Genomic DNA, 26063 nt, shown 5'->3' with positions numbered 1-26063 from the left:
GGATATGATCAAAGACACTCAACAACCATGGTGAGGGCGGAATCCTTGGCTAGGTAAAAAAGGAGGACGTACCGGCAGTGCTGACGTGGAAGGCTGAATCATCTCAAAGTGTCCAATTACTATAATTGAATCGTTAACCTGTTAAGGGAACGAGGCAGTGTAACACAATTCTCCTTTCACTGGTGTCACCTTGGTGTGTCGGCCGTGGCTCAGTTGGTAGCACATCTGTCTCTGGGTCTGAGGGTTGTGTGTTGAAGGGGGAGGCGATGGCCTAGTGATATTATCGCCGGGCTATTAATCCAGAAACTCAGCTAATGTTCTGGGGACCCGGGTTCGAATCCCACCACGGCAGAATTTGAGTTCAATAAATAAAATTATCTGGAATTAAGAATCTACTGATGATCATGAAACCATCCCATCTGGTTCACTAATGTCCTTTAGGGGAGGAAATCTGCCGTCCTTACCTGGTCTGGCCTACATGTGACTCCAGAGCCACTGGTTGACTCTCAACTGCCTTCCAAGGTGAACTAGGGATGGGAATAAATGCTGGCCAGTCAGGGATGCCCATGTCCAATGAATGAATGAAAAAAAGTTTCACTCGGGCGAGTTGAGTAGAGAAATCCAGGCTGACGGTCCAGTGCAGTACTAAGGGGATGCTGCCCTGTCGACGATGACCAGTTAAACTGAGGACCAGAATGCCCTTCCGGCTGATTCGCAAAGACCCCCAGCGCTGTTTCGGATCAGAGCAATTGAGTTATTCCAATTTTCTGGGAAACAGTTATCTCTCAATCGACATCAGATTCTCTGGCCATTTTCACATTCTCTTTGTGGGAGCTTCCTGTGCACAAGTTGGCTGCCAACTTTCCTACAGTAACCACACCTCAAAATACTCTTGCTGGTTGTAAAGTATTTCGGATTTCCAACCTAGCCAGGACAAATGGAATCAGTTCTATTTATAAACTGCTCTGCATAAATTTGCCTTGAGCCGTTTCCATTAAGAGAAGGTTAATTGGACCAAATAGTATTGGGTGGCACGGTGGCACAGCGGTTATCACTGCTACCTCTCAGTGCCAGGGACCCAGCTTTAATTCCAGCCTTGGGTCACTGTCTGTGTGGAGTCTGCACGTTCTCCCCGTGTCTGCGTGGGTTTCCTCCGGGTGCTCCGGTTTCCTCCTACAGTCCAAAAGATGTGCGGGTTAGGTTGATTGGCCATGCTAAATTGTCTCTTAGTGTCAGGGGGGTTAGCAGGGTAAATACGTGGGGTTACGGGGATAGGGCCTGGGTGGGATTGTTGTCGGTGCAGACTCGATGGGCCGAATGGCCTCTTTCTGCGCTGTAGGGATTCTATGACTCTATTTTGTGAGGTGGCACATTGGCACAGTGGTTAGCACTGCTGCCTCACAGCACCAGGGACCTGGGTTCGATTCCCGGCTTGGGTCACTGTCTGTGCGGAGTCTGCACGTTCTCCCCATGTCTGCGTGGGTTTCCTCCGGGTACTCCGGTTTCCTCCCAGAGTCTGAAAGATGTGCTGGTTAGGTGCATTGGCCATGCTAAATTCTCCCTCAGTGTACCCGAACAGATGCCAGAGTGTGGCAACTAGGGGATTTTCACACTAATTTCATTGCAGTGTTAATGTAAGCCTTACTTGTGACACTAATGAATAAACTTTAAAACTGAATTTGGCACTGAACTGTCTCAATTTGTGGTAGCAATGGAAGGGATTGACAGCTCAGCAGCACCATCTGCTGTCCAGCTGCAGTACCTGCGCAGATCAGAAATGCAATATGGATGGACAATCTCCTGAGAATATTTTGTTTCCTTACTAACCCCACCGCAATATTTTATGAACAGATTTAGTGAATATTTCTAAAATTTCTGGTTTCTTCTTTCCTGTGCCCTGCGGGGACTCCTATTAAACAGAAATCCGTTTACTTATAACTATCAGGAGTATATAATTATGAGTTTTTTTAAATGGTTCTGCTTTCGCACAAAGGGTAGTTTGTTCTGAAACTGCTGTTTTGAATTTCTTGTTTTGGATTGGAGTAGATACTTAAATTGGTTAAACTCTAATTTAGTGGATTAGGTTACAAGCTGATTGTCTGCGCAGGCCCCAAGACAAGGAGTGGTTTGTGGCCAAATTAGTTTACATATTTGAAGGCAGACAAAATGATAAATTACTGCATTAAGAAAGTACATCGTGTAACTGGAGGCAATCCTTGTGACATGAGCTTGGTTTGGATGAAGAAGGATCTTTGGCCCATTGGATCCGATCCTCTCTCAGTGTCAACACATCTCCACGTTACAGCAGTTAGTTGGGTGTCCGAGATGTCCTGTAAACTGCCTCCAGCCACCTTCTCCGACAGCTTTGACGGCTTGTTACATAAAGAATTGCTCTTTGGCATTTTCATTTAACAGTTGTTAAATTAGACCACAAGACACAGGAGCAGAATGAGGCCACTCGGCCCATCGAGTCTGCCCCGTCATTCAATCATGGCTGATATTTTTCTCATCTCCATTCTCCTGCCTTTTCCCCATAACCCCTGATCCCCTTATTAATCAAGAACCTACCTATCTCCGTCTTAAAGACACTCAATGACCTGGCCTCCACAGCCTTCTGCCGCCAACAGTTCCACAGATTCACTTGTGCCTTGTGTTGGTTAAAAGTATTTTTCTGGATATCCCTTTCTCCGTCCTGCATGCCCTTTTAATCACCCTCTCTCCCACTTTACTGAGTCATTCCTCACAGCTCCAAAGCTGGATATCAGCCTCATGGTATGTTGGCCTTCTTTGAGAGAGTTTTTGAGTACAGGAGCAGGGATGTGTTGTTGCAATTATACAGGGCCTTGGTGAGGCCACACCTAGAGTATTGTGTGCAGTTTTGGTCCCCTTTTCTGAGGAAGCATGTTCTTGCTCTCAAGGGAGTGCAGCGAAGGTTTCCCAGGCTGATTCCGGGAATGGCGGGACTGATGTATGAGGAGAGATTGACCAGGTTAGGATTGTTTTCGCTGGAGTTCAGACGAATGAGGGGGGATCTCATAGAGACTTATAAAATTCTAACAGCACGAGACAGGGTAGATGCAGGGAGGATGTTCCCAAGGGTGGGCGTGTCCTGAACCAGGGGTCACAGTCTGAGGATTCAGGGTAGACCATTTAGGACGGAGATGAGGAGACATTTCTTCACCCAATGAGTGGTGAGCCTGTGGAATTCATTACCACAGGAAGTAGTTGATGCCAAAACATTGAATGTATTCAAGAGGCGGCTGGATATAGCACTTGGGGTGAATGGGATCGAAGCTTATGGGGAGAAAGCAGGATTAGGCTATTGAGTTGGACGATCAGCCATGATCGTGATGAATGGCGGAGCAGGCTTGAAGGGCCGAATGGCCTCCTCCTGCTCCTATCTTCTATGTTTCTATGCCTCTTCCTTTATAGTGAGAGGGTGGTTCCCTGTGTCGCGACCAGAACCGAGCACAGTACTCGATGTTTACCTGACCACGAGCTTCACCATAACCTCTGGGTATTTGAACTGAATGGTTGCGACAATATATCCTAGCATCCCGTTTGCTTTACTGAGTACCGCCCTGTACTGTGTGGAGATAGCAAGCGGTGAGTAAACTTAACATCAGAACCTGTCTTTCATTTCATCCCTAAAGATCCATCCCACCCAAGAAACATTTTTTGCCTCCTGCTTTTACAATCAATATGGCACTTGGTAGCTGTACTTGTACAGCACCGTGGCACAGTGTTTAGCACTGCTGCTTCACTGCGCCAGAAACCCCGGTTTGATTCTGGTCTTGAGTTACTGTTTGAGTGGAGCTTGCACATTCTCCCCGTGTCTGCGTGGGTTTGCTCCGGTTTCCTCCCACTCCAAAGATGGGCGGGTTAGGTTGATTGGCCACTTAGTGTCAGAGGTTACAGGGATAGGGCCTGGGTGGGATTGTTGTTGGTGCAGGCTCGATGGACCAATTAGCCTCCTCCTGCACCGGGATTCTATATCTGTGGGCCTTCACTGCGATATCTCGGTATTGCAAACGCTGTGTCCCTAACGTCACGTTGATGTTTTGTCAAGTCACGTGACAAAGCTGCTCCGTCTCTAATGAGCGATTCGCCGACGCCAGAACCTTTTTTGGCCAAATCAGCAACTCCGGCTGATTCGCTGTCCCAGTTTCTGCGTTCTGATTGGCTTGTTGTGAAATCTCCTGCAGTTCCCCCAGGTCTGAAATAATATTTGAGGCCCCGACTCACCGGGTTTGTGGATCCCAACACCGATTGGTTCCTGTGTGGGAATCCTGGTTATCCAGTGAAGTGCAGCCCTGAAGAGTGAGTGGATCCAGAGTGCTACCCCCTCCCTGCACTGCCTGGGGGCCAGCTCGAGGTCATGGTTGGCCGCGCATGTGAAGCCAGAGCCCACAGCCCATAGATACAAATGGCAAATGGAGACCTGGAAAGGGCAGAGAACATTGCAACAGAATCTAGAAAGTTATGCGGAGTAATTGGCGCAACATAGAACTTATCTAGACAGCTATATGAACGGAGTGGGAATGGAGGGATACAAAAGAGTGGTCTAGTTTGGACCAGGGAGCGGCGCGGGCTAATTGTTCCTGGTTTCTCGTTTCAAGGCTTCATTCTATGATCATCTTGCTGGTGCCAGTACAGAGTGAGACTGCGGATAGTTGGGAACCTGTCTCGGGGGCAGGGAATTCATATGGTGTTCGTGGAAGTGGAAATGACTAGGGTTGGGAAGCATTTTCCGATCGGGGCCATTGTGATCTCCTGGACTCGTTTCGATCGCCTTAGGGGGTCGGAGAGGAATTTCCCAGATTTTTTTTCCCCATATTGGCCCTGGGGTTTTTCACTCTGGGTTTTCGCCTCTCCCTGGAGATCACATGGTCTGGAATGGGGGGGTGGGGGTGAGTTAATAGGTTGTAATGAACAAAGCATCGTAGCTGTGAGGGACAGCTCGGTGGATAGGATATTGGTATGTAGATAGGCTGGAAAATTGGGCGGGGATCCTGGATTCAGGATTCAATCCTGGACCGGGGAGCGGCGCGGGCTTGGGGGGCCGAAGGGCCTGTTCCTGTGCTGTATTGTTCTTTGTTCTTTGTTCTTTGTTCTTTGACAGAGTCTCACTGGAGTGAGTGAAAGTATCCATTAATACGGTTAAAAAATAGCTAGACAGAGAGTTGGTTATGGAGCGATGCAAAATTAAAAAGAGATGGTTAAACACTCTGTGCGTGGGTCCATCCTGATCAGAAGAGAGGGACTACAGAAGCTGCCAACCTGTTGTAAAACAGTCCAGAGATGTGCGGGTTAGGTGGATTGGCCATGCTAAATTGTCCCTTAGTGTCAGGAGGACTAGCTAGGGTAAATGCATACGGTTATGGGGGATAGGGTTTGGGTGGGATTGTGGTCGGTGCAGACTTGATGGGCCAAATGGCCTCCTTCTGCACTGATGTGGAGATGCCGGCGTTGGACTGGGGTAAACACAGTAAGAAGTTTAACAACACCAGGTTAAAGTCCAACAGGTTTATTTGGTAGCAAAAGCCACACAAGCTTTCGGAGCTCTAAGCCCCTTCTTCAGGTGAGTGGGAATTCTGTTCACAAACAGAGCATATAAAGACACAGACTCAATTTACATGAATAATGGTTGGAATGCGAATACTTACAACTAATCAAGTTTGTTTGTTTCTTAAAGACTTGATTAGTTGTAAGTATTCGCATTCCAACCATTATTCATGTAAATTGAGTTTGTGTCTTTATATGCTCTGTTTGTGAACAGAATTCCCACTCACCTGAAGAAGGGGCTTAGAGCTCCGAAAGCTTGTGTGGCTTTTGCTACCAAATAAACCTGTTGGACTTTAACCTGGTGTTGTTAAACTTCTTACTCCTTCTGCACTGTCAGGTTTCTATGAAAATCTCCACCGATGCCCTGCAAGGAAGGGACCCTGCAATTCTTACCCTGACTGGTCGACACGCGACACCTGCCCCACAGTATTAGTTTATTCTTGATGCCCAGTGAAGCCATCCAGCAAACCCTTGAGTTGTACAATCACTGCATGGTAATGAGAAAAATATCGTAAGAACCAATTAGGGGCGGCACAGTGGTTAGCACTACTGCCTCACAGCGCCAGGGACCCGGGTTCAATTCCCGGCTTGGGTCACTGTCTGTGCGGAGTCTGCACGTTCTCCCCGTGTCTGCGTGGGTTTCCTCCGGGTGCTCCGGTTTCCTCCCACTGTTTGAAAGACGTGTTGGTTAGGCGCGTTGACCCGAGCAGGCGCTGGACTGTGGCAACTAGGGAAATTCCACAGTAACTTCATTGCTGTGTTAATGTAAGCCTACTTGTGACTAATAATATTATTTTTTAAAGTTTTAAAGTTAATTTTTGGTTCCAGATTTCTGACAGCACTGCAATGTATACATGGGCTTATCCATTCTTCATTATATTTTCGTTCCCCTCCCTGGATCTGACCTGTAACTGGCACAGTGTACAAAAGGAAAGTGTCAGATAGGGAAAAAATAGACAATTAATCAACAAACTATTAAGGATTAACAGTTGGATGAAACAGCAACAAAATAACATGGTCACGGACACAGGTTACAGCAGCAAAAGAATCTTTCCCTTTCACATAACCCCAACCTTTATTATAACAGATGTGTTGATTTAAATTAATCCCAAATCATCGCTGGTAACGATTGAAAACAAAATATGTGAACTAAATCCTCTCTATCCCCTCTGCTCTTCCAGGTACACCAGAGTGCGTCAGGATGGTCTCTCGTGGTAAGTATTGCTTTAGTTAATTACCAGCAGGCCACCGGGTTGAGCCTGCAGTTGTGTCCGATGAGAGTGCAGATTGGAGAATTGAGATTACACTGTTTTAGATTTATCTTCATCCCACCCCGGGCTCCCATCAGATAAGATTCTCTGATGGAAGTGTGGGACCCCTCTTCCAATCCCAAGCTTCTGAACTCTGAGCATTTAGATGAGCACTTGAAGCGCCATGGCATACAAGGCTTCGGATCAAGTGCTGGAAAATGGGATTAGAATAGATAGCTGCTGGATGGCTGGCGCAGGCACGATGGGCTGAAGGGCCTCTCTCTCTCTCTGTGCTGTAAGACTCTATAACTAGACTCCCAAGAGATAATGAAGAACAGCTTAACCTTGACTGTAGGCCCATTTCTGACGTCAAGTCAAAGAACACTTTTGATTACAGACCTAATCATAAAGTTGTGACGCAGAGCATGTGGTGAAAATACATTTTGATCCAGGTCGAAAGAATGTAAAGGAGCCTTGAGGAGCAGTATGATGGAAGTGTAAGTGGTGGGTGTCTTGTTTTTTCATTGTCCAGCAGCGCGGGGTCGGAACACAGGACTTTCCACAGATTCACATTCAGTTGATGGCACCTCTCTGACAACTGGGTTATCTGGTGTGACAAATACAAAACATAATTTTCTGTGGACTGTGGGTGCATTTGGTTGCTTCCAGCTCATTGCTATATAGATAGCTTTAGAAAAAGTTTCACAGAATCTTTACAATGCAGAAGGAGGCCATTCAGCCCATCAGGTCTGCACTGGCTCGCTGGACGAGCATTCTACCCAGTCCACTCCCCTGCTTTTTCCCCGTAACCTTGCACATTCTTTCTTTTCGGATAGCAATCTGATTCCCTTTTGAATATCTCGATCGAACCTGGGCGATGGCCTAATGGTATTATCGCTGGACTATTAATCCAGAAACTCAGCTAATGGGGCGGCACGGTGGCACAGTGGTTAGCATTGCTGCCTCACAGCGCCAGATACCCGGGTTTGATTCCCTGCTTGGGTCACTGTCTGTGTGGAGTTTGCACGTCCTTCCCGTGTCTGCGTGGGTTTCCTCCAAGTGCTCCGGTTCCCTCCCACACTCCAAAAGACATGTTGGTTAGGTGCATTGACCCGAATAGGCGCCAGAATGTGGCAACTAGGGGAATTTCACAGTAACTTCATTGCAGTGTTAATGTAAGCCTACTTGTGACTAATAAATAAACTTTACTTTAAACTTAATGTTCTGGGGACCCGGGTTCGAATCCAGCCCCGGCAGATGGTGGAATTTGAATTCCATAAAAAATATCCGGAATTGAGAATCTACTGATGACCATGAAACCATTGTCGATTGTCAGAAAAACCCATCTGATTCACTAATGTCCTTTAGGGAAGGAAATCTACTGTCCTCACCTGGTCTGGCCTACATGTGACTCCAGAACCACAGCAATATGGTTGACTCTCAACTGCCCTCGGGCAACTAGGGATGGGCAATAAATGCTGGCCAGCCAGCGACGCCCATGTCCCACAAATGAATTTTAAAAAAGAACCTGTTTCTACCACCACCTCAGGAAGTTGGTTCCAGACTCCAACGCCCGCTGGGTGAAAAAGATTTCCTCACGTCCCATTTACTCCCATTGCCCATTATTTTCAATCTGCTTTCCAGTTCTTGATGCTCTCTTGAGTGGGAACATTTTCTCGCTATCTACCCTGTCTATTTCCCTCAGGATCTCAAATATCTCTATCAAGGTCTCCTCTCAGCCTTCTTTTCTCCATGGAAAACAGTCCCAACCTCTCCAATCCATCCTCATAGCTAGAGTTGTTTATCTGAATGTGAACCCCCTCTGTACTCCCTCAAATTCCTTCATATCATTCCTCAATTATGGCGCCCAGAACTGGATGCAGTACTCCGGATGAGGCCTAACTAGTGTCTTAAACAAGTTCAACATGACCTCCTTACTCTTGTACTCAATGCCCCTAATAATAAAACCAAGGGAGCAGATGGTTTATTAAATACTCTCTCAACATGTCCTGCCATTTCCAATTACTTCCGAGCATATACACTGAGGTCCCTATGTTCCTACACCTCCTTCAGAGTTTCTCCCTTTACTTTATACTGTCTCTCCACACTCTTCCTGCCAAATTGCATCACCTCATTCTTCTCTGCATTGAACTTCATCTGCCACTTGTCTGCCCAATCCACTGACATGCCCTTGTTCTTTTCAAGTTCAATACTATCCTCATCACAGTTGACTCTGTTTCCTCTCTTCATACCATCCGCAGATTTTCAAATCCTGCCCCACACACCGCAGTCAAGGTCGTTAATATATATCAGGAAGACCAAGGGTCCCAACACTGAGTCTTGGGGAACTCCACTATAAACCTCCCTCCAATCTGAAAAACAACCGTTTATCACCATTCCCTGTTTCCTGTCATTTGGCCAATTTCTTATCCAAGTGCCTACTTTGCCTTTTATTCTGTGAGTTTGATACTGAATGGAAAATTGCGAACCCATTTTGATTGCACTCATTGGCACAAAATTGACCAAAAATATTAAAATGTCCATAGAACCATAGAATCCCTACAGTGCAGAAGGAGGCCATTCAGCCCATCGAGTCTGCACCGACCACAATCCCACCCAGGCCCTATTCCCATAGCCCCACATATTTACCCTGCTAAACCCCTGAAACTAGGGTCAATTTAGTATGACTAATCAACCTAACCCATACATCTTTGGACTGTGGGAGAAAACCGGAGCACCCGGAGGAAACCCATGCAGACACGGGGAGAATGTACAAACTCCACCTAGATAGTGACCCGAGGCTGGAATCGAACCCGGGTCCCTGACGCTGTGAAGCAGCAGTGCTAACCACTGTGCCACCCCATAATATGTTAATATTATAAACTGTGCATTTCTAAATAAGTAGTTCCCAACATATTATAATGGATGAGCATTTTGATGTTCAGTTCACTTACCCACTTTCCAACCACTTTTAGTTTGTTAATCGTCCAGGGCAAAGCTTGTTTGGCGTCCCATCCACAAACAATCACTCCCACAGTGGCACCAGTGCGTACCATCTACAAGGTGCAGGAACTCACCAAGGCTCCTTCAACAGCACCTTCCAAACATTAAGGGCAACATTAAGGGCATTTAAATGGTCATTGGATAAACAAATGGATGATATTGGAATAGTGTAGGTTAGATGGGCTTTAGATTGGTTTCACTGGTCGGCGCAACATCTTAAAATGTCCATAGAACCATAGAATCCTTACAGTGCAGAAGGAGGCCATTCAGCCCATCGAGTCTGCACCGACCACAATCCCACCCAGGCCCTATTCCCATAGCCCCACATATTTACCCTGCTAAACCCCTGTTCTGCGCTGTAATGTTCTATGTTCTAAACCCACAAACACTACCATCTAGAAGGACAAGAACAGCAGACGCATGGGAACACCACCACCTGGAGGTTCCCCTCCAAGCTATTCACTATCCTGACTTGCAAATCTATCGCCATTCCTTCACTATTGTTGGGTGAAAATCCTGGAACCCCCTCCCTAACAGCACTGTGGGTGTACCTACACCACAGGGACTGCAACGGTTCAAGACACACCATAACATTTAAGGCTATGGGCCAAGTGCTGGTAGGAGGTCAGGTGTTGTTCGTGTGTCGGTGCAGACTCGATGGGCCAAAGGGCCTCTTCTGCACTGTATGATTCTGAGACGATATCTCACCACCACCTTCCTGAGGGCAATTAAGGATGGACAATAAATGCTGGCCTAGCCAGCGATACCCACATACCATATATAAATCAAAACAAAGTCTCATTTCTACAGTAGCTTCAAAAACACAGAGAGAACTTATGTAAAATATTCATTTTATAACAGTTACCTTCACTGTGTCTCCCATAGAATCCTACAGTGCAGAAGGAGGCCATTTGGCCCATCAAGTCTGCACTGACCACAATCCCATCCAGGCCCTATACCCATAACCCCATGCATTTACCCTAGCCAGTCCCCCTGACACTAAGGGGCAATTTAACATGGCCAATCCACCTAACCCGCACATCTTTGGACTGTGGGAGGAAACCGGAGCACCCGGAGGAAACCCACGCAGACCCGGGGAGAACGTGCAAACTCCACACAGACAGTGACCCAAGCTGAGAATTGAACCCGGGTCCCTGGTACTGTGAGGCAGCAGTGCTAACCACTGTGCCGCCGTGCCACCCGTAATTTAATGAAGGAATTGGCTTACTATGCGTGTATGAGAATTTGTTGAACTCCAGCCACATTGCCACAAGTCCTGTTGATGGTTTCCTGTTTGCTTTCTCTCTACAGTATGTGGAAGAAAATCTGGGTGTAATGTCAGTCGGGTTTTTGCTGAGCAGCCTCGATGACGCCGTCATTTGGAAGGGGCCGAAGAAAAATGGTTGGTATTCTTTTGTTGAGTTAGCTCTTTTCCCTGAGTTAGCAAATGTCCCCTGTAGCGTTAAAGTGACCAGGATTTCAAACGTTGTAGCAAGCAGGGGAATAATTTCTCTAATCCTTAACGTACCATTATAAAGCTTGACTGGCAAGATATAAGCACCATATCATTGGGGAAAACATATTTTGGTGCAGCTAGGCAAAGAACAAATGACTATTATTCAGGAATTGCAGTGTGCTGTGTTAGTTTTTCCCAGCATTTCCACAAAAGTGGCAGTGGCGTAGTGGTATTGTCATTGGACTAGTAATCCAGAGATCTTACTCACCTATTAAGATTACTTCTCAGATTCCTCTTGGGATGGAGCTGTCCACTTTCTCTAACTCATGCTATTGACACTTGGAATCAACCTTGAAATTCTTCTTTGAACTGCCTGGAATGTCTCGCATGATTGAAGATGTGTCTGATCAGAGCACTATACAACATTATCGAGACTTTGTCCACACTTTTTAGCTTAGTTGAATGCTACTCAACATTTGGTGGTTACTGGTAACTCTCCTTTTGTGCTGCTGTTCCCGGCAAATCACAGGATGCGTAGTTTTCATGGAATCATAGAATCCCTACAGTGCAGAAGAAGCCATTCGGCCCATCGAGTCTGCACCCATTCCCTGACAGAGTATCTTACCCAGGCCCTCTTCCCCCAACCTATCCCTGTAACCCCACACATTTACCACGGCCAATCCATCTAACCTACGCACCTTTGGACACCAAGGGTCAATTTATCATGGCCAATCCATCTAACCTGCACATCTTTGGACTGTGGGAGGAAACCCACGCAGACACGGGGAGAACAAATTATAGAATGTTACAACACTGAAAGAAGGAATTGGACCCATCAAATCTGCTTGGGTACTTTTTTTGCCGCCTCCTGAGCCACCACTCTTCCACACACTCCCCAAATACCCTTCAACAGTCTAGTTCCGATTGCAGAGAATTTATGAACTTTGCTTCAACAGATGTTTTGTGACAAGGAATTATAAATTCTAACCACTGTGTAAAAGATTTTCTCCCCCTTGGCAATTCTTTTCAATATTATTTTAAATTTGTAACCTCTCATTATCATCTGTCCAACCAGTGGAAATATTAGATCTTTATTTATTCTAAATAATTTTATAAGGTTGATCCAGATGACTAGGAAGGACTAAAACATTTATCGTAGAATCCCTATAATGCAGAAGGTGGCCATTCGGCCCATCGAGTCTGCGCCGACCACAATCCCACCCAGGCCGTATCCCCATAACCCCATGCATTTACCCTAGCTAGTTCCCCCCTGACATTTTTGTACAATGCAGGTTTAGGCTACTAAAATGTTTTTCCTTTGAAAGCTAAAGTCTGGCTAATGACCAAACGCTGAACTCTTTCAGAGATTAAAGGACAAATTTTCCCATCCTATGCACCATGGGAACCAGAACGGGGGCGGGGGAAGATCTGTTGACCTCGAGTGGGATTTTCCGGTTTTGGAGCGAGTGTGGTTGGGAAATCCCCACCCTCTGTTTATTTTAGGAATCACCGATCTGCCTTTGTTTATGGAAAAAAAATATTTAGGAACCTGTAGACAATGTGACTAAGGCACATTTCTCTTTCAGTCGCGTTCTTCAGTCTGTCGCAGTTAACTATTTTTAGTTTTTTAAATGTGAAATTTGTCTTTGGTATGTGAGAGACAATAAATTTTGGTAATAGAATATACAGAGACCATACACAAGGAATAACAATCATTTTGATGCCATGCCACTAATGTGTGGCTCTGTTTTTGATGTCCATTCTGTCGAACTGTACTCTTAACCACTGCACCCATCACATTATTTTCAAAAATAAATCAAATGTTAAGTATAAAGTGAGTTTTAAGTCCACAGGGGGTAGCTGTAATTTTGTGTTTTCTGCACCTAAGCTACAGTAAATACAAGTGATGCCTCGAAAACTATGTCAGATTTATTTTACATATATTAAAAAATGTGCGCCCAAACATCTCGCTCCAGACATGGCATTTTTGGGGCTTCTCTGTGGCAATCTGAAACGGACGTAAAAATCCTAATCTGCTGTTTCCTCACCAAATTTCAACTAAACTCTTGAATAATCTCTGGCTGTTTATACTTAAAGTGATTACATTTTCATCAAAGGACAAATGATCTTAAAAATGGACACACCCCAGTAACAGAATAATATATTGTGTCATGTTGTATATACATGATACAATACTCCAGTCATAATGAAACAGCACATCATTTGGCTTACCACAAGCAAAGCCAAATATAAAAAGTTTGCATTAACATTCCAGTAATGTTCCCTCTTTTAAAAGTTTATTTCCCATTCCACAATTATATCCCCTTTGCTTCATAGCTGAGTAAATATGGGTTCTGATGACAGGCACCTCTGGAACTACCCGTTGAGGCTGGGTGTGAGTGTTGTCCAACGATGATTCTTCAACTCACTTCTTTCTCACTGCCTTTCTGTGAGAAAACACCTACCTTTGCCTGTGGTTTTGAATTGGAATCACAGATTCCAGGGGAATCACAGGGGAGACGATGGCCTAGTATTATCGCTAGACTATCAATCCAGAAACTCAGCTAATGCTCTGGGGACCTGGGGTCGAATCCCGCCACGGCAGATGGTGGAATTTGAATTCAGTATAAAAAAATCTGGAACTAAGAATCTACTGATGACCATGAAACCATTGTCGATTGTTGGAAAAACCCATCTGGTTCACTAATGTCCTTTAGGGAAGGAAATCTGCCGTCCTTAACAAAAACCGAAAATGCTGGAAAATCTCAGCAGGTCTGACGGCATCTGTGGGGAGAGAATAGAGCCAACGTTTCGAGTCTGGATGACCACTTGAGCTCTGACGAAGGGTCATCCAGACTCGAAACGTTGGCTCGATTCTCTTTCCACAGATGCTGTCAGACCTGCTGAGATTTTCCAGAATCTTCTGCTTTGGTTTCAGATTCCACCATCCGCGGTATTTTGCTTTTGCCTGCTGTTCTTACCCGGTCTGGCCTACATGTGACTCCAGAGCCACAGCAATGTGGTTGACTCTCAACTATCCTCTGAAATGGCTTAGCAAGTCATTCAATAAGTGATGGGCAATAAATGCTGGCCAGCCAGCGATGCCCATGCCCCACGAATGAATAAAAGAAAAATCTGCGATGAATCAAGTTTAGTTTAAAGTTTACCTAGTTTTACAAGTAGGCTTGCATTAACACTGCAGTGAAGTTACTGTGAAATTCCCCTAGTCGCCACACTCGGGCGCCTGTTCGGGTACACTGAGGGAGAATTTAGCATGGCCAATCCTGATGGCAGTGCACTGCTAAGATTATTTTTACTTTTCGACCTTCATTTGCTGGTATTGACATGTTGACTGCCCCCTTTAGGTTTAATCAAGCAGTTTCTACGAGATGTGGACTGGGGTGAAGTAGATTACCTTATTGTTGATACACCGCCTGGCACCTCAGATGAACATCTTTCTCTTGTGCAGTATCTGAGTGCTACACAAGTAGATGGAGCTGTGATCATTACCACTCCACAGGTAGGCGGCATTATGTAAGTAGAATATCAGGGCTGGACTTTACGGGACTGGTAGCTCTGCAGTCCCACTTGTGGCCACTGCAGGGACTACAGGCAGGTGTGGGGAAGAAGAGCAATGGAGCCTGGACTTAATAGTAAGTCTGGAATTTTAGACAGATCTGCCTAGCGGACGCCAGCGAGGAGGGGAATGGAGCTGGGGGCCATGTCTGAGAGGCCTGGGGATGGGTTAATGGAAGGATAGGATCGTCATGAGGGAGAGATGTCTCTCTGCTGGGCACACAATAGCCCTACCACCACCACCCCCCCCCCCCCCCCCCACAAAAGATGTAACCCCATTCCTGCTGAGGGGGCTTCCTGCTTACCCGCATTGTCTCTGCCTTCTCTTGTCACATGTAAAATAGTGACAGGGGCCATTCATTGCCTGTTGAGGCCATTTAGGGGCCTCAACAGGCCCAAGGGTGGGCAGGCTGTCTAACACTTTCACTGTTTCTGCACAGGGCGACATGGCGACACAGTGGTGAGCACTGCTGCCTCACAGTGTCAGGGTCTCAGGTTCAATTCTGGCCTCAGGTCACTGTCTATGAGGAGTTTGCACGTTCTCCCCGTGTCTGCGTGGGTTTCCCCCAGGTGCTCCGGTTTCCTCCCACAGTCCAAAGATGTGTGGGTTAGGTTGATTGGCCATGCTAAATTGTCCCTAGTGTTAGGAGGATTAGCAGGGTAAATGTGTGAGGTTTTGGAGATAGGGCCTGGGTGGGATTGTGGTCGGTACAGACTCAATGGGCCGAATGGCCTCCTTCTGCAATGTAGGGATTCTATGAAAAGGATTTTTGACTTGGTGGGATGATTGGAGATGGGAGCTCATGTGATAAATCCCACCAGAGTTAACAACGCTTCAGAACATACATGAATTTTATTAGTTAGTACTCGGGTCACCTGAGGATCTATCTTTCTGTAAAAGAGAAGTACTCGCTTTAGTAACTTATAGTCATGTGCTGTCTTAAACTGTGAAGTAAGTATGGGTATGGAGAGAGAGCCGCGTGCCCATGTCTGTGGGTTCATTGTTCCAGGTGCAAGAAAAACTTACCTGAAAGGAACAGAGGAAATCAGTGGTTGGGAAGAAGGCAAGACTCAAATTTGTCAAAGATTTGGGAACAAAAACTTGAACTTCTGAAACCAGAACTCTTTCTATAAAGAGAGGGCACTGCAGCAGCCAATGAGAATCAATCATGTGATATTGTTTCTGCTCTCAGTCACTCTATGGATTGTGTTATTTTCTTAACCTAATAAATGTTAAAATGAATTAGAAGCATTGTAAGTTGCTTATGCCAATAAATGCTGTTTAATCAATCTTAATAATACATTTAGCCCAATTTTTAAGTGCATTTAGAGTTGAACAGTTGTGCTTTGTGGTTTTTCCAATGTTGTCCAATCCCTTCACGGTTTGGATAACTAAAGCTATCAATGTGGATAAGCTTTTTCTTTTTAAAGTTTCACAGATTCCAGGTTGATAATCAATGTGTCTCATGCTAACAACCCAAGAATGACACGATAGTTCATTCTAATTTGCATGGAGCGAACATGTGTTCCAAGTTTGGATCATGTGCTTTGGAAAGTGCAGATTACTTACCAATATATTTCTATTTCTAATGAGAGACTGTGCTTCTCCAGTGGCACTCTGCCCATTCCTGTACATGTGGTAAAATGATGGCCGGTCAAATTCAATTGGTATGAATTCTGAAAATTTCGTTTAATCCCAATAAACTTCGGATTCATGTTGAATCTCACCCTTGATTTATACTTACATGGCTCCTGCATCACAAGGCAAACGTCTCCATGCATCATCTACACTCCCCACGCATCATCTACACTCCCCACGCATCATCTGCACTCCCCACGCACCATCTGCACTCCCCACGCACCATCTGCACTCCCCACGCATCATCTGCACTCCCCACGCATCATCTGCACTCCCCACGCACCATCTGCACTCCCCACGCATCATCTGCACTCCCCACGCACCATCTGCACTCCCCACGCATCATCTGCACTCCCCACGCACCATCTGCACTCCCCACGCATCATCTGCACTCCCCACGCACCATCTGCACTCCCCACGCACCATCTGCACTCCCCACGCATCATCTGCACTCCCCACGCATCATCTGCACTCCCCACGCACCATCTGCACTCCCCACGCACCATCTGCACTCCCCACGCACCATCTGCACTCCCCACGCACCATCTGCACTCCCCACGCACCATCTGCACTCCCCACGCACCATCTGCACTCCCCACGCACCATCTGCACTCCCCACGCACCATCTGCACTCCCCACGCACCATCTGCACTCCCCACGCACCATCTGCACTCCCCACGCACCATCTGCACTCCCCACGCACCATCTGCACTCCCCACGCACCATCTGCACTCCCCACGCACCATCTGCACTCCCCACGCACCATCTGCACTCCCCACGCACCATCTGCACTCCCCACGCACCATCTGCACTCCCCACGCACCATCTGCACTCCCCACGCACCATCTGCACTCCCCACGCACCATCTGCACTCCCCACGCACCATCTGCACTCCCCACGCACCATCTGCACTCCCCACGCACCATCTGCACTCCCCACGCACCATCTGCACTCCCCACGCACCATCTGCACTCCCCACGCACCATCTGCACTCCCCACGCACCATCTGCACTCCCCACGCACCATCTGCACTCCCCACGCACCATCTGCACTCCCCACGCACCATCTGCACTCCCCACGCACCATCTGCACTCCCCACGCACCATCTGCACTCCCCACGCACCATCTGCACTCCCCACGCACCATCTGCACTCCCCACGCACCATCTGCACTCCCCACGCACCATCTGCACTCCCCACGCACCATCTGCACTCCCCACGCACCATCTGCACTCCCCACGCACCATCTGCACTCCCCACGCACCATCTGCACTCCCCACGCACCATCTGCACTCCCCACGCACCATCTGCACTCCCCACGCACCATCTGCACTCCCCACGCACCATCTGCACTCCCCACGCACCATCTGCACTCCCCACGCACCATCTGCACTCCCCACGCACCATCTGCACTCCCCACGCACCATCTGCACTCCCCACGCACCATCTGCACTCCCCACGCACCATCTGCACTCCCCACGCACCATCTGCACTCCCCACGCACCATCTGCACTCCCCACGCACCATCTGCACTCCCCACGCACCATCTGCACTCCCCACGCACCATCTGCACTCCCCACGCACCATCTGCACTCCCCACGCACCATCTGCACTCCCCACGCACCATCTGCACTCCCCACGCACCATCTGCACTCCAAAGCCTCAGCTGAAGCTTGCCGTCTCCTGGCAAAACAATCTAGTAAAATCACAGGTAAGGTGGCACAGTGGTCAGCACTGCTGCCTCACAGCGCCAGGGACCCGGGTTCAATTCCGGCCTTGGGTCACTGTCTGTGCGGATACTGCACGTTCTCCCTGTGTCTGCGTGGGTTTCCTCCGGGTGCTCCTCTTTCACCCCAGAAAGACGTGCTGGTTGGGTGCATTGACCATACCAAATTCTCCCTCAGTGTACCCGAACAGGCGCCGGAGTGTGGCAACTAGGGGATTTTCACTGTAACTTCATTGCAGTGTTAATGTAAGCCTACTCGTGACACTAATAAATAAACTTAAACTTAAGGTCTCTGAGGGAAAAGAAATCTGGAAAATCTTGTGGTCCCTCAGACAACAAAACTAGTCCAGGAAAAGGATTGTGCTGTAGTTAGGTCTTGTTGCAACACATACTGGAGCGACAAAATTGTGGTTAGCTTTAACCAGAAACCCGAGAGATTTGTCTGGCAAAACTGATAAATCATCGGTTCCCTTCGAGCAACTCTACAATCAGAAGTGCAAACTGGTGTCTAAGGTCAGACCATTCAACTGTTGAACAGTTCACCTCTCCACTCATCCAGTCTGTGGGCGAATCCATGAGGATTAATGGATCACTTGTTGCTTAGATCTTGAGATTGACTTCTAAGTACCAAAAACATTCTGTCAGACACAACAAACTGGTTTTACAGTGGGCTTAAAAACATGCCCTCTTAGCAAGCTGACCGTGTGTTTTTGGAGAAAATTATCCACAGTAAAATGCTTCAATATGTATTGTCCAGGGATCTAACTGCATTTTATAGCGTGGGATTTAAAAAAGAAACCAAATCGAAGAATGATCCTTTCATAATCTCTATTTTTGCCATCGTTATGAAGAAATAGTGTTTGTGGTTATGCTTTGGAATATGTTATCGTGCAAGTGGGTCATTTTGGGTTTTGTAAGCACTCGAGCAGTGGGCATTCTGTAATTCTCTAACAATGATGTGGAAAAATCCTTCATAGCCCAGGAACTGAAGTTTAGAATTCGAGGTTTCTGAAGAGATTCTAAGTTGCACTCGAGAAATGCTTACAAGCATTTTTTACAAAAGCATCTTTTGTGATGGGCATGTGATATTTTGAAATCTAATATAAGGGATCCTGGATTGTTTAGTGTTGATAATGACTGCCTTCATAATTTAGTTTCTGATCCGCTATTGCGATACTATTAAATTGTATTCTGATCTTGTAATAGGAAGTATCGCTTCAGGATGTGAGAAAAGAGATCAACTTCTGTCGGAAAGTGAAATTGCCTATAATAGGAGTTGTAGAAAATATGAGTGGCTTTGTGTGTCCTAAGTGCCAGGTGAGAGGTTTCATTCAGAAAGAATGAACTTATTTTAAACTGTGAAACCCAGTTTCTGCCTCTTTTCTTTGGTGACTGTCTGTGTGGAGTTTGCACGTTCTCCCCGTGTCTGCGTGGATTTCCTCCGGGTGCTCCGGTTTCCTCCCACAGTCCAAACGCCGTGCTGGTTAGGCATGTTGGCCATGCTAAATTCTCCCTCAGTGTACCCGAACAGGCGACTAGGGGATTTTCACAATAACTTCATTGCAGTGTTAATGTAAGCCTACTTGTGACACTAATAAATAAACTAAAAACTTTTCGCCGTTCTGGCTCTTGATACATCAAACCCGGGTTCGATTCCGACCTCGGGTCACTGTCTGTGTGGAGTTTGCACGTTCTCCCTGTGTCCGTGTGGGTTTCCTCCGGGTGCTCCGGTTTCCTCCCAAAGTCCAAAGATGTGTGGGTTAGGTTGATTGGCCATGCTAAATTGACCCTAGTGCCAGGGGGATTGACTGGGTAAATGTGTGGGGTTACAGGAATAGGGCCTGGGTGGGATTGTGGTCAGTACAGACTCGATGGGCCGAACGGCCTCCTTCTGCACTGTAGGAATTCTATGATTAAACCGCAACTTGTGATAAGTGTGTCTTGGACTCGGAAATTGTGAGGTTCATTATTTCTTTCTATTCCTCCTGGAAGGAATCACCTGCGAGTAGTATTGGTTACATGATTACCTATTGAAAGAAATCATATGCGATGTCTTTTAATCCTAGTAGTCCTTTGTTTGTCTCCATGTGTGACATAATACAACCGAGGAAGGTAATCATTCTTGAATACGCACAGCATTAAGTTTCAGAAATGATATGAATGAGTATTTGTAAGAATTGTAAAAATCTTTTTGTTTATGACTGATGGGTGGGTTTATTAATGTTCAAGGGGATGGGTAGAGAAAGAGTAGAAATTTCAGTGAAAAATTGTGGCTCCTCTTTATACTTGTCTTGTGTTGACGCATTAGCTTTGTGGCTGCCCAAGAATAGATGCAGCCAGAGAATCCCCCAGATTACTGAATGCAGTAAAGGCCAGTGGGGGTTGTCAGAGCCTGCCTTTCCCTGGACTGGATTGGCAACGAGAACAGGATAAATCAAATCCTAAATAAGTCTTGTTTTGCTTTAGTCTGCAATATTTTCGAATGACCATTATAATTACTGATTCCTTATTTTGTGTTCTGTATGTTACAGCACGAATCTCAAATTTTTCCACCAACCACAGGAGGTGCCATGAAGATGTGCAAGGATTTAAGCATTCCCTTTCTTGGTAATGTGCCCTTGGATCCCAGGATAGGTACGTCTTACAGACTAAGAACAGGGCAGGGCTGTTTGTCCAAAGCAGAATAAGTACTATGGTCAGCAAATACTATTATACTGAACTTACTAGCTGATGTATTTTTGAATCTGCAGAGTTCCCAGCCAAAGGTTATTGCTATTTAAAATTGTTTTCGAAGGTAAATTGTGGTTGATCCAGTGAACCTGTATTGACCAAGCCACAAATTGAGTTAATTAGCTGTGTATGTCTGTTATGTTGTGTTGTGTTGTGGTGAGGTGAAGGGCTCTCAACAGATGAGTGGCAAACCTTAAACAGCACCTTCCAACACTGAGGGCGGGATTTTCCAGCCACGCTCGCCCCAAGGCTGGAAAATCCTGCCCGAGGTCAATGGACCTTTGCATGGTCTGTGTCCTGCCCGCAACGATTCCCGTGGCGGGTGGGATGGGAAAATTCCGCCCTGAGTTCCTGACTCAAGAGATTGGTGACAGGAGGGTACACTCCTTCTGCCAAATGTTTTCCTACTCCCTTGATCTCGCTATAATCCCTTTGCAGCCTCCTTATGTCCTCTTCACAACTACTTTCCTACCTATCCTGATCATCAGCAAATTTAGCATGATATTTGGTCATTGATATAATTAGCACTCTACTCATCACATCTTGCTAACCCAAAATAGATCCATTTATGCCACTCTGTTTCTTATTAGCTAACCAATCCTTTATCCCTGCTTATGTGTCAACCCCCTACACCATGAGCTCTCACTTGGCATAGTAACATTTGATGTGGTACCTTGGCAAATGCCTTTTGGAAATCCAACTACAGCACATCTTCAGGTTCCTCTTTATCTGTGTTGCTTGTTATTTCCTCAATGCTCGGAAATTAGTCAACCATAATTTTCCTTTCACAAAACCATGTTGACTTTGCCTAATTGCTTGAGGTTTGTTAAGCTATTACCTTCTTAATAATAGATTCCAGCATTTTCTCTACAGTAGATGTTCTCACACACGCGTGCGCACACGCACGCACGCACGCACACACACATATACATATACACACACACATATACACACACACACACACACCCCTACCTACCTAACGGGACTTTTCTAGTATAACATAGAATCCCGACAGGTTCTGGAGCTGATCTCTGTCTGGATTATAGAGCTAAAAAAAGTAAATTAAAGTGGGTGAAGTAGATTCTTTGCTCTGCTATTAAGCGCTAGAATGCTTCTTTCTACAACGTCACAGTTCGAAAATGACTATTTATTAAAAACTGAAGTGAAACTCTTCCATCTTTATCTTCACTTTCACAAAGGTTAAACTAAATTTTTTGCCTGGTGAAATTTTTAATTTAATTAAAAACTCTAACACTTTCCATTTTTGTTAAAGGGAGGAGTTGTGATGAAGGCAAGTCGTTTTTGAGAGAAATTCCCGGTTCTCCTGCATCCATTGCTTACAAGGAAATTGTTCGTCGTAAGTCATGCTCACTTTCAGAATACTTGTACAAGCGTAAGAGGATTGAAATTTGGAATCTTAAATAATAAATATGTCATCAGCACGAAAGTAACATCACCTCAATGGATTAGGCTTCATTTGAATTTTATTTCCAAGCTGAGTGTTCTACTTATCCTTTTCTAAAAGGAGTGATTGTGGCAGTTCAGTATTGTTTTATACCTGCCTCAGTGCCAAGGATCCGGGTTCAATTCCGGCCTTGGGTCACTGTCTGTGTGGAGTCTGCAAGTTCTTCCTGTCCTTGTGGGTTTCCTCCAGGTGCTGCGGTTTCCTGCCACACAGTCCAAAGATGTGCAGGTTAGGTCGAATGGCCATGCTAAATTCTCCCTCAGTGTCCCTAGATGTGTAGGTTAGTTGTATTAGCCATGGGAAATGTGCGGGGTTATGGGGATAGGGTGGGGATTGGGCCTGAGCAAGGTGCTCTTTCAGAGAGTCGACACAGACTCGATGGGCCGAATGCCCTCCTTCTGCACTGTAGGGATTTGATGATAATGATGTTTATCAAAAGTAGCAAGTAAGTAATGGGGGATTTTCACAGTAACTTCATTGCAGTGTTAATGTAAGCCTACTTGTCACACAAATAAATAAACTTCAAATTTTAATCCAGCTGTATGGGACAAGCCAGAACAACTAGTCAAGTGACCATCATGTGTTATCCCAGTGCAATCCTTTCCATTTGTCTGGAATCTGTTGAGAAAGGACCAAGATTGAAAGGGAACTCTATGCAAGTGGATGAGTTTTGACACAGATAAAATCTCACCCGTATATTTTATATAAAGCAGTGCTGCATGTTTGTAACATTACAATTGTATGTTTATAGCAAACACAATGAATACTGCACCAGTTCACAAAGCACAATGACCTTTCCTGACCATAAATACTGAAGGAGATGTCACAAAATGATTAAACATTTGAGTCTAGATTTTCCTGAGTTTGTATCAGTGGTGAGGTCCTTTTCCCATTTCCAGCATTCAGCAATTCCGAGACATGACACCTCACCACCAGCGGATACTCAACCTTTACCCAATGGGCGGCACGGTGGCACAGTGGTTAGCATTGCTGCCTCTTTAGTGCCAGGGACCTGGGTTCGATTCCCGACTTGGGTCACTGTCCGTGCAGAGTCTGCACGTTCTCCCCGTGTCTGCGTGGGTTTCCTCCCACAGTCCAAAGATGTGTGGGTTGGATGGATTGGCCATGACAAATTGCCCCTTAATGTCAAGAGGACTAGCTAAGAGTAAATGCATGGGGTTATGGGGAGAAGGGCCTCGGTGGGATTGTGGTCAGTGTAGACTCGATGGGCCAAATGGCCGCCTCCTGTTCTGTATGATTCTATATACCCCTTTAAGGGTATGCACTCTAAAATTATTGGTTGCTGCAATACCGTTCTACAACAAATATGGAAATCATAGCATCAAAAATGGTGAATGTTTGTACACGACTGCAAGATGTGTTTTAAAATTGTTAACTTCTTCCCTTTTTTGTACTTCTTTTAAATACAGTAGTAATTAATGAAAAACATTGTTTCTCCAACAGGAATCCAGGAACACTGTGCAACTCGTAGCTCTGAAGTAGAAGTAACAGCTTAAGTGTGCCCGGGAAAATCCTCTTGAGATCAGCTGAGTGAATTCTGGCAGTGGAAGAAGCCACAGTGAAGTGACCAAACTCATTCTGACTGCACACTTCCAATCTTCGCTCGTAATCTCGGAAATTCAGGATCTGCACTTTGTTTTCTTGGCACTGACTCAGTGAAGTTTTGATTTTAGTTTTCAGTTTAAATGGCTTTAATGGAAAAAAAATCCCATGAATGTAAAGATTTGTAGTAAAGAGCCTGCTTACACTTGTTGCAGCACTGGGCATGACAGTAACTGGGGAAGAGGAGACATTTGTGAGTGAGTAGTCTGATTAGGGTGGGAAGAAGAATTAAGATATAGGAAATGTTTCTCTGCTTGGCTATGGTGGTGAGAGGGGCCAGATCGGTTCGAGGAAACAAGGAAGAATAGATCTCGTGGCTGCTAAGACATAGGACAGAGACATAGCACAGGGACCACCATACCAGATATTTGGCTCAATCAATGGGAAATTAATACCCATTTATTTTCAAATAAGGTGGCCAGAATTTTCTGGCCGTTCGCGCTGGTGGGATTCTCCGGTCCCGCTGCAGTCAACGGAGATTTGGCTGAGCGCCAAGTTCTCTGTCCTCGCTCGCGGTGGGGTGTGAACGGCTGGAACATTCTGGCCGAAAATATATCCTGTGTAACACGGGAGCTTCACTCCTCTGCTTTGTGGTAGGTTTGTTACCAAGTATATTACGAGGAAAAAGTCCATTTGGAGCTGAATTCTCCCCATTGCTCTCAGATTATAGCAGGAGGATTCTTCATATTTCAGTTCCATTTTCTGCCACTGGTAATTTTTGATGCAACTGAGTATGGCCATGATTACAAGTTTATTACTACTCCTAAAGGTGGTCTAATTTGAACCCCAAAGGAAGACACTGGGCTCCTTCAACCTCCAGCAAGAAAAGCTACATTGCTGATCTGGACTAGGGTAGTGGCTTGTTTGTTTTCAAATTGCCAGCGTACTTTGAGAAAATTGTCATACTCATAGAATCATAGAAACCCTACAGTGCAGAAGGAGGCCATTCGGCCCATCGAGTCTGCACCGACCACAATCCCACCCAGGCCCTACCCCCACATATTTACCCGCTAATCCCTCTAACCTACGCATCCCAGGACTCTAAGGGGCAATTTTTAACCTGGCCAATCAACCTAACTCGCACATCTTTGGACTGTGGGAGGAAACCGGAGCACCCGGAGGAAACCCACGCAGACACGAGGAGAATGTGCAAACTCCACTGTGCACTGTTTTTCAAATGTCGATGCTAAATATAGTTTAATTGGCTAATAAAACTTTGATACCTCAAGTCAAAGCAGTTCCACCAAACAAATCGGCATTAGAATCCCTACATTGCAGAAGGAGGCCATTCGGCCCATCGAGTCTGCACTGATAACAATCCCACCCAGTCTCTATCCCATTAGCCCACATATTTACCCCACTAATCCCTCTAACCGACGCATCCGGGGACACTAAGGGGCAATTTAGCATGGCCAATCCACCTAACCCCCTCATCTTTGGACTGCAGGAGGAAACCTCAGACACGGGGAGAATGTGCAAACTCCACCCAGACAGTGACCTAAGGCGGGAATCGAACCTGGGTCTCCTGGAGCTGTGAGGCAGCATTGCTAACCACTGTGCCACCCCCCCCATTAGCATGAGATGGAGATGATTCAGTTAATATTGATTCCAAGGCCTTCCTTTTCCTCACTATTTTCAGCTGATTTCACTTTGACCAAACACAAATTAATCAGGCTGAAGCAGAGACCATTGATTTTGTGTATTGTGTCTGTGTATAGAGTATCTAATGATCAGTCAGCCTGTAATCTGACAGATTGAAGTGGGTGAAGGGGTGGAATACAGACTCTAAGGATAGATGATGCAGCAGTTCTGACACCATAAGATTTTGTAAGATCAGAAGAATAATCGTGTAATTTATTAAACATTGAAATTATATGTTGACATTTTAATAAACCTGACCTCAAAGGTGAGCAAGGCACTGTACTTTCAGGACAAAGTGTTTTTCCAAAATTTACAACATAAATAAACTATCTTTAGCTTACATCTCTACTCGTGGCATTCACAGATAATTATCAATTACAGTCCCATTCA

The 26063-nt window shown here is 45.9% G+C and overlaps 1 protein-coding gene across 1 annotated transcript in view; it reads left to right on the top strand.

Annotated features, from left to right (window-relative positions):
- Nucleotides 1–26012, top strand: part of nubp1 (nucleotide binding protein 1 (MinD homolog, E. coli)) — a 70540-nt gene extending 44528 nt beyond the window's left edge. Inside the window, exons 5-11 of the mRNA XM_078205133.1 lie at nucleotides 6747–6779; nucleotides 11130–11220; nucleotides 14640–14794; nucleotides 19421–19531; nucleotides 20746–20848; nucleotides 22218–22301; nucleotides 23874–26012. Coding sequence (XP_078061259.1) covers nucleotides 6747–6779; nucleotides 11130–11220; nucleotides 14640–14794; nucleotides 19421–19531; nucleotides 20746–20848; nucleotides 22218–22301; nucleotides 23874–23926 — 630 coding nt within the window. The 3' untranslated portion in view covers nucleotides 23927–26012. The remainder of the gene's footprint in view (nucleotides 1–6746; nucleotides 6780–11129; nucleotides 11221–14639; nucleotides 14795–19420; nucleotides 19532–20745; nucleotides 20849–22217; nucleotides 22302–23873) is intronic.
- The last annotated feature ends 51 nt before the right edge of the window (nucleotides 26013–26063 follow it).

Source organism: Mustelus asterias, unplaced genomic scaffold, assembly GCF_964213995.1.
Source record: "Mustelus asterias unplaced genomic scaffold, sMusAst1.hap1.1 HAP1_SCAFFOLD_581, whole genome shotgun sequence".
NCBI lineage: Eukaryota > Metazoa > Chordata > Chondrichthyes > Carcharhiniformes > Triakidae > Mustelus > Mustelus asterias.
Note: the sequence above shows the minus strand (reverse complement) of the source record. Positions and strands in the feature narration are given on the sequence as shown.